The 9,591-nt window shown below is 42.6% G+C and overlaps 1 protein-coding gene and 1 pseudogene across 1 annotated transcript; one reads left to right on the top strand and one right to left on the bottom strand.

Moving 5' to 3' along the window:
- Positions 1-2,097, bottom strand: part of LOC104958427 (metabotropic glutamate receptor 8 pseudogene) — a 6,141-nt pseudogene extending 4,044 nt beyond the window's left edge.
- LOC104958462 (acyl-coenzyme A thioesterase 5-like) lies at positions 1,268-7,461 on the top strand. Its single transcript, XM_010786203.1, has 10 exons — positions 1,268-1,328; positions 1,717-1,855; positions 2,784-2,914; positions 3,397-3,693; positions 4,043-4,203; positions 4,676-4,795; positions 5,086-5,168; positions 5,520-5,613; positions 5,957-6,037; positions 7,351-7,461. The coding sequence occupies exons 1-10, from the start codon at positions 1,268-1,270 to the stop codon at positions 7,459-7,461; spliced, it is 1,278 nt and encodes a 425-aa protein (XP_010784505.1).
- The last annotated feature ends 2,130 nt before the right edge of the window (positions 7,462-9,591 follow it).

Here is a 9,591-nt window from a genome sequence, read left to right as displayed (position 1 = left end):
ACGTACTACGTACTACTACTACACACACACACACTACACACACACACACACACACACACACACACACACACACACACACACACACACACACACACACACACACACACACACACACACACACACACACACACACACACACGAGGAAGAAGTAGCCTACTAAGATGCTTTACTCAAGTAAAAGTAATACTATATTTGAAAATATTCAATTTCAAGTCAAATTCCTGTATTCAAATGTAGACTCACCGAAGTATTATGATATGAATAATGTACCTAAAGTATCAAAGTAAAAGTACTCAGTGAGCAGAATGGCTCTTTTTACAGTTTGATCATACAATGGAATATTACACCATCCTGTTTTTGTCACTAACAAATATATGCATTTTAATACTTATAAGTATGGAACACACACACGAACAGGTGGAAGAAGTACTACGATCCTTTACTTAAGTAAAAGTAGAAATACAATAGCCTAAAATATTCCAGTACATTCCATGTATTTGAAACGCTAATTACAGTAAGTAGAAGTATAGCAGTATTATCATCTGCATATTGTATTTCATTATGAAGTAAAAGTAAGCAGAATGTACATTTTCATATTTTTGATTATTATGGAATATTAAACTGTTCTATGAGTATTTCCATCCAGGTTTTACTTTCTTAATGTGGAACCAAAATATGGTACTTGAGTAAATGTACTATAGTTATAGTCCACCATTCCACCACTGCATGCATACACACACACACACACACACACACACACACACACACACACACACACACACACACACACACACACACACACACACACACACACACACACACACACACACACACACACACTTGCAAGTTGCAATTTGTGGCTCTCGCAAACGCACCCCATTTTCGAGCCATTTTCACACACGGAAAACATACGCACACACACACACACACCTGCGCGCACACACACACCTGCGCGCACACGGACACAGATCCACCCTCATAAGTGCGCACTAACAGCTGATATCAGAAACAATGAATCTGATGTGAAACTTGATGAAAAACACACCAACACCCAGCAGGCTGAGAGCCTCCATATTGACTGATGGGTGCTGATGGATATATTATTGATTGATTGATTACACTGGTGTATTTATAAAACCATAATCTGAAAGATGCCAAAGTGAGAGATCTTATTCCCCACATGATCCAATCCCAAGAGACCAAGAATAAACACATACATACTATTTAAATAACGTGCAGTCAGTTTTCATTAGTCATTAATACATAAATGGTGATGTGTTCAGGTACCTCTTCTCTCCAGGAGCAGGTGTTTCTTCTCGGTGTCACAGGTCAGAAAGATATGTTCTGTCTCCAGCTGTGTGTCATATCACACATCCTCTAAATTCCTCCACATCCATCAACCAGAAGAAAAAAAAACATGCATATATTTAATCCACTTTTTTCTGTTCTCTCAGTTGGATCACAGTTGCTTTCGGATCCTAATCCTGGCAGAGGCGGTAAATTCCTTTAAAACAGCCGGTTTTGTTGCCGCTCCTCCGGATCACTTGCAGGCGTCGGTTCGATTCCAGCCGGGGATGACGCTCCGGAGCCCTCTCCTCACTCTGGTCGCTCTCAGATCAGCGTTCTCCCCACCGTGAAGGAATCCTTACACGAGTGCGTACAGTAGAGCGAAGTAACGCAGGCGCATCTCTTCTTTTTTTTTACCGCTTCTTGCAGTTCTCCAAAGTGCGCGTTGCGGCGCGGTGCGGTGCGGCGCGGTGGTCCTGCGTCACAGGAATCACGGGAGGCTCATCACGCCCGTTGAGTCCAAACTGAGGGGGGGGTCTGAGGGTCTCATCAAGTTCCCCGGTCACAGGTCTGAGTATTGGGGGGCAGAGTGATGCTCATCCTGACGGAGGGGAAAACGCGTCCGAGGAAGAAGCGCGTGTTTGCAAATCGTGCAGTTACAGATGAAGTTAATAAGCTTCATCACACAGACTGTCAGAGGTGGAGGCAGAGATGGAGGAAGGACGCCCCCTCGCGGAGAAACACAGCTACCACACACACACACACACACACACACACACACACACACACACACACACACACACACACACACACACACACACACACACACACATGCACACACTATCTCACACACACACACACACACACACACACACACAAACACACACACACACACACACACACACACACNNGCGACTAACCGATTGCGCTCTACACGCGCTCTTTACACGGTGCACTAAACTGCGAGTCACCTGTTTTACATTGAGAGCGCATCCGCGTTCAGCGCAGTTAGAGCAGAAGCCACACTTGCGTGGTATTCCGTAAGTAAATTTAGGTCGGGGATGTGGAAAAATACCTTCAATTAAATGAAATTTATTTACTAATAAAAGGTAGGTTCTATACGACTGTGTTTGATACCAAGGCTTTACATATACTGCCGACGAGAAAGATGGTCTCTCTGTCTTCCTCCGAGCAAGTCGACTCTAGCCTTATCTCTTGGCGTCACTGCGCAGGATTTTGGCCTTCATTCAATCGTAAAAAATGGGTGCAGGTCAAGGAAGCTATTTTCGTTACGTAAAGAGGGTATCCCTAAAACCTTTTTTTATCGAGGTTTATTCCAGACACAAAACTCTGTGGTAACTTTCTTCTGCCTAGTAGCAAACAAGGATTGGCTGTAATTAAGTAGTCGTCACTGGCGGTGACCACTAAAGACTTCCAAATGCACAGACTTTTTTGCTACAACAATGGTTCACGACTTATCCTTGATGTCTCAACAGGTCCTGCAACATGAACGTAATGCGGCTTGTCGCATTTTGTGAGGGCGAACAACCGGACAAGACGAACTTTCCGTTCTCGGATGGCACCGGGAGGACGTTTGGGACAAGTTTCGGTTTGCGAAGTCGACATGGTAGATCTTGACATACAAACTTATAACTAGAATTCAACCGGCACTGCAACTTCGTCCGAATCGGGACCCCGACACAGCATATGCCCGTATGTAACAATGCGTAAAACGAAGACCGCTGGATGTCTAATACTAGAACTTACTATATTTGCAAAAAAAAAGACAGTGGAATTATAGGGTTTAGCCAGTGGCCTGCCGTCACTGACGCTGAATCAGATAACCAAAACATCAGCCGTTAACTGTTAGCACACAGAGCTCACAGCTCCTCATATCTGTTCATAAACTGGAGAAAAGTTATACATGTACAAACCACAGACTGTCTGTGTCATGGTGAATACAGTCGCTGCTTTATTTCTGTCTGTATGACATTGTTGTGAGTGTGGACGGAGCAGCTACATGTTAGATTAGTCTTATCGATCGATATCCGAAGCACATTATAAAAGTGTTTTCGTCTGCCTACTTGTTTGAATGACGCTAGTAAACATAACTTCAAGCCGCGGGGAAACTCAAGCGATTATATTCGCATCGCTTTAATCCGGTGTCCGATGTGAACGTACCATTAGAGTTACCTCGTTCCCCTTATTCTTCAAGGTTGAGGAAGATGAACGTCCAGACTCCCATTGGGGTCACAATCTCGGTGTACCCGGGTCACCAGACGGAGGGCTTCTTGGATCAGGTGCTGCTGGCCAGTGTGGTGGTAGAGCGATGGTACATGGCTCCCGGCGTCCGTAGAGTCCCGATAACAGAGGGCAGACTCACTGCAACCCTCTTCCTGCCCTCAGGTAGGACCTGGGGAGATTCTGAAGGGAGGTGTCCTCTGGGCGGAGTTTAGGGGTGACATTTATGTGACATAGAAGAACATTAACAATGAAAATGAACCAAATTCAGCATTAGTTATTTGTGACGTTTTAAATAAGCAAGTGAAAAGTGAAATACTTTTTTGTCAAATTGAATCCCAGAGAACATCGGGAAAACGCAATATTATGGATTGCAGGGCGCTCAATTTAATCAATTCTTGATCTTGAATACTTTGTGATATCAGCAAATATGGTTCAGTTGTCTAAAGTATCAATATAACAATGTATAATTATGGAGCTATTGATTTATTTTGGTGTCTTGACTCGTCTGAAGGACCTGGTCCTTTCCCCGGACTCTTGGACCTTTGGGGGTGGGGAGGGAAGCTGGTGGAGTGCCGGGCAGCGCTGCTGGCCTCCCACGGCATCGCCTCCCTGGCCCTCTACTACCTCACACCTAAGGGAACTGGGAAAATGGTGGATAATGATTACTTTGAGGTAAACCCGGTGAGCTTTGTTATGTGGGTTAAAAGTGTTTGCTCATCTTAGTCTGTTATCTTTGTGTTTGTTTTTCTATGATTGTGTTACGAGAAAATTCATTAACCTTTACAGAGAACATAGTGTTCTCGTGTCAAGGTTTACACGAGATAAACATGCGGATTGATTGGGAATAATGTTCTTTTTCCGCCCCGCTGATTTCATGCTTTTTCCACAAAGGAATAGAGGTCAAAAACACAGACATCTGAATTGTAAAGGCTTTTCCAGACTCTGTACTTTAGTAAACTAAATAGGTTTTTTATAGACCAACTTTATAATGGGTGGGTATCGGATGGGATGTTAAGAGCTAGAGTGGAGATGAACTTTTATAACCTTCTGTGAATCCCGTCATTTTGACTCTACATTTTTGTGGATAAAAGTAGGGACATTTGTGGGGGTTTTATTGATCACATCGACGCGTTTCCTGCTGCAGACGGCCTATAGAGTCCTGGAGCAGCATCCTCAGATCCTCGGCAGCAGGATCGCCATGTTGGGTCTTTCCTTCGGCGCCGGTGTCACCCTCAGAATGGCTGTTTACTCCAAAGTTCTCAAGGTAAGACCAGCTCGGTTACTTTCATTATATTGGACGCAGCTTTAAGGGTTTCTATGGTGTTTTTCAAACATAAACTCTATTTTCCCCTATTTTTATATGTAACTTACCAATTGGCACAATACAATTGAATGGTGAGATACCGAAAGGTTTACACCCCCAGTAATTAGTAATGGAAGTACAAAGTAAGTATTTTCAAAGTACTCACACAGCGTGTGTGTGTGTGTGTGTGTGTGTGTGTGTGTGTGTGTGTGTGTGTGTGTGTGTGTGTGTGTGTGTGTGTGTGGTCCCAGCTCAGCTGTGCAGTGTGTATCAATGGGAGTCATGTGCAGCCGATTGACGGACCTCTGGAACAAATAATTACTTACTTTAACAAGTACGTTAATCTGCTTTCAGTTATCTCTATGACTTTCTGTACGTTACATTTTCATGACCCTATCCAATCCACTTTATTTCTATAGCACATTTTAAGAACAGAGGGTTTGCCAAAGTGCTTCACAACTAACATAACATTATAACTAAATATAATATTACAAGAATAGTTAAGAGGCACACACCAGAATAGATACCAGGCACACATAAAGGCTATGGACAGACAATAAAGCGTACAGATAGGTACGGCTCAGACTGACTCGAAAGCGAGGAAAAAGAGGTGGGTCTTAAACGTTTGATGGTCTTTCTTTGGAGCTAGCCTCAGACAACGTTTTTTTCTTTTCTTTCAAATCAGCAACGTTGAGAAGGCTCACTATGACGAGGATAACCAACTGATCTGGAGAGATCTGCAGCTGCCCATCCCCACAGACCCCTCACTCAAAGTGGACGTCAGTACCAGCAGACCCCTGAGACACTTTTTTCTTTTAATTATTTTTTGCTTGTTTTTTTGGTCTAAAAAGCCCTTTTTAAACCGCTTTTTTCCTTTAAGACAAAATGAACTATGAAAGTTGTTAGTTTGCTATTCTCTAACACTTATCTGTCAGTTTCTTGTAGTTAAGAGTTTGCATTAGCCTATGTATTATCACAGTTGTTTTAAACTTAACAGCTAGGAAATGAATTTATATTATTTTGTTCTCTGATAAATGTGTAGCTCTGAGTAAAGTCTCAAACATCCAAAGATAAATGCTGAGCAGGCGATGATACAATCTGCTGCTGTTTGTCTCTGAGCAGGTGGGACGACTGCAGTGTCCTCTGCTGCTCATCGTCGGTGAGGACGATCAGAACTGGCCCTCCTACGAGTCTGCAATGGACGTGAGCGAATTTACAAGATTACATTTGGTGTGAATAGAAAGCTTGAACTGGAGGTCTAGGTTGAGGTTGACAGGGAAATACGAAAACGTCTTTTAAAATTACTAGACCCTCCAGAAAAACGCGGGCAAAATTCCTTGATTATGCGATTAAACATGCGGGGTTTTATTTGATTTTATGTGATTTTATGCGGTGAAACTGCAGGAAGTTGCGAAATATGCGGGAAAAAATTATCGATTTTTTTTAAAATATTGGGCTGTCTTATTTATTCTCTCTCACACACAACCTGCCACTAACGTTAAACCCCTTTACTATTCAATTAAACACATTCAATGTTTATTTATTGTAAAAGCAATTGGGCTATTTTAATCGCACGCACACACACACACACACACACTTCTCCGCCTCATTCTGTTTTCATTTACTCGTTCGTTATCTGCAGCTTCAATCTTGTAGGCTACTCACTTCGTTTCTTGTAGCCCTCTAAAGGGTTTTGGAGATTGATGCCTCGTGAACGTGAGTTGTTTGGCTTTCTTGTCCGCAGCAGCAGAAAGCATTTTCGAATGTTTGAATGAATCAAAGTGGGTCGTCACCGTCGATTTTCTCTTATGTTCCAACACACAGTTGCACGGGGTGCAGAATAGTTTCCCCCCACTTTTTGCCCGGTCTTTAGTAGAAATGTTCGTCGGTAAATGAGATGGATTAGATATTTTCATCTTGGTGTTTTCTCTATCGTGTGAGCTCCACACGTTCACTCTATACAGTGTTGTTTACATTCTGTGATGCGCGAGCTGATGACGTCAGGTCAAGACGAGTTAACTTTTTTCCCCCTCAACTTTGTGTGGAAAAATGCGGGGATTATGCGGCCTTTTGATAAATATGCGGCCTTTTAGAAATCTGCGCCATTTTGCTGATTATGCGGTAAATTCTGCGATCGCAGAATCGCGTTTTTCTGGAGGGTCTAAACTACAATTCCCAGTAGAGACGTGCCATAGATAGAGAACATGTTTCAAAACACACAATAGCCAGCATGTGTAGTTCTGGGGACGGGGTGGGGGAGGCGGGCGGGGTCTTTTTGTCTTTGTCCTGTTATAACGCCTTGTGCGGAATGCTTTGGCAATACTATGTTTACAATGTGGTCATGCCAATAAAGCCCCTTTGTATTGGATTGTTTAAAATTCCACTATCGTGAAATTCATAGGTCTTGAAACCTAGCAGATCATCGTGGTAGCCTGAGGCAGTGTTGCAAACATATCCAAAGAATGAAGATGATCTAAGAATATAAAACCATGTGTTTTACTTCCTGTTTTGCGTAGATGAGAGAGATGATGGAGCGAGCGGGGANCTTCAGGAGGACGCGTCACTGCGACACTGCTGCGTTATATATTTCCATCTCTGCGTGGGAGAGCCAGCGTCTCTGTTTATGAGCTCCAGCAGCCGCGGCCAAAAGGCCGCGGCTGCTGGAGCTCATAAACAGAGACGCTGGCTCTCCCACGCAGAGATGGAAATATATAACGCAGCAGTGTCGCAGTGACGCGTCCTCCTGAAGCGCGAGTCCAGGCTCACACTGAGTGATACTGTGTGAAATGGATGTGCAAATATTATGCAAATGCACCGGTAGCATATCACACAGTTTCAGATGGAGGATCTCACCTCTGACACCCTCAGAGCGAGAAAGAGTTTTATCAGAAACAGAAAGCTGTGATTTATCTCTTCCTAGCGCAAAGGGATATCGGAACATTTATAGAGGATTTTGAATATAGATTATTCAGCTATCTACTAGTAATGTCACATCTCACTGAAAAGAGCCCGTGGGAAATCAAACTGCAGAATTTTATTTGATCATTTTTGCACAAAACACAACTTTGAAAAGTACATTTACTTAAAAGGTCCCATGTCATGCTTTTCCTGTTATCACCCGTCCCCTTGTGTGTTATGAAGGTTGTTCTGCATGTGAACGGTCTGCAGAGTCAAAACCCTCAAAGTACACCCTGTAGTGAGTAAAACTCTAACACAGAGAAGACCTGTCTATGCTGCCCCAGAACGCCTCGTTGGGGATTTCTCTTTTTCCATTTGTTTCTTCCGGGAACGTCATGCAGTTCCAGGAACCAAAATGGACCAATCCGCGGAGCTCCTCACACACCAGGACCTTTAGCGTAAATGTTCAACTAACAGGGCGTCCCATTGACTTGCATAGAGCTCCCTGTTTGGTAATAGACGAGTTGGCATTTCTCCAGACTCATTCTCACAGCGTTAAAAACTTTTTTCTTACTCAATATCAAGCCACACTTATTGTTTGTGTGTGCTCAGGATGAGTTTCACGCTGTATCGCCGACCCGGAAACCACACCAGTAAGCCAGCTCACTGAGCCTCGCAACGTCCCAACCAATCAGAGCACACTGGGCTACACATGCATACCATACAGAGATGCTGTATGAGAAACCAATGTTAGTTTGGAAAATTGCACAATATAAATCTATTTTAGTAGACCTCAACAATGGAATTATGATCAGTAGAAATGGCCATGACATGGGACCTTTAAGAGCAATTTGAGTTATTTGTACTTTGCTTGAGTATTTTAAATTTGACTTTATACTCCGCCACATCGCAGGCATAAGTAGTGGATTACAAAGTACAATATTTAACATGACTGCATTTTCTATAGCTCTTTACTTTGGAACAAGCTACTTTTCACTCCTCTACATTGATTACACTTTACTCAAGATGTTGTTTTCCCTCCGAAGTGTTGAGAAATGTATGTTATGTAAAGATTCATATAATTCAGTTATATTTTATGACCCAAAAGTATATTAAGCATTTGAAACGAGTTCCACCTCAACCAGGAATAGCTTTAAAAGTCCAGTCTACAAATAAATATATTCATTATACTAGTGGTTTAACATGATTTAAAACTGACTTTAAGAAATACTTTTGATTTGTTTGGACTGGGCCTTGGTTTCAGACAGAGGGTGAAAAGAGGTGCTGCAGCACACAGGTTGTACGAGAAAAATAAAGAGATTTTTGAATATTAAAGCATGGAGACATGTCCCAGCAGAGACACTACATACTGATATACACCTGAACATCAGCAGGAGAGGACTCTTTAAAGTAGAGATACTACATACTGATATACACCTGAACATCAGCAGGAGAGGACTCTTTAAAGTAGAGACACTACATACTGATATACACCTGAACATCAGCAGGAGAGGACTCTTTAAAGTAGAGACACTACATACTGATATCCACCTGAACATCAGCAGGAGAGGACTCTTTAAAGTAGAGACACTACATACTGATATACACCTGAACATCAGCAGGAGAGGACTCTTTAAAGTAGAGACACTACATACTGATATACACCTGAACATCAGCAGGAGAGGACTCTTTAAAGTAGAGACACTACATACTGATATACACCTGAACATCAGCAGGAGAGGACTCTTTAAAGTAGAGACACTACATACTGATATACACCTGAACATCAGCAGGAGAGGACTCTTTAAAGTAGAGACACTACATACTGATATACACCTGAACATCAGCAGGAGAGGACA

This window comes from Notothenia coriiceps, unplaced genomic scaffold, assembly GCF_000735185.1.
Source record: "Notothenia coriiceps isolate Sejong01 unplaced genomic scaffold, NC01 NC01_scaffold00028800, whole genome shotgun sequence".
Classification (NCBI taxonomy): Eukaryota; Metazoa; Chordata; class Actinopteri; order Perciformes; family Nototheniidae; genus Notothenia; species Notothenia coriiceps.
This window is presented reverse-complemented; position numbering and strand designations above follow the sequence as displayed.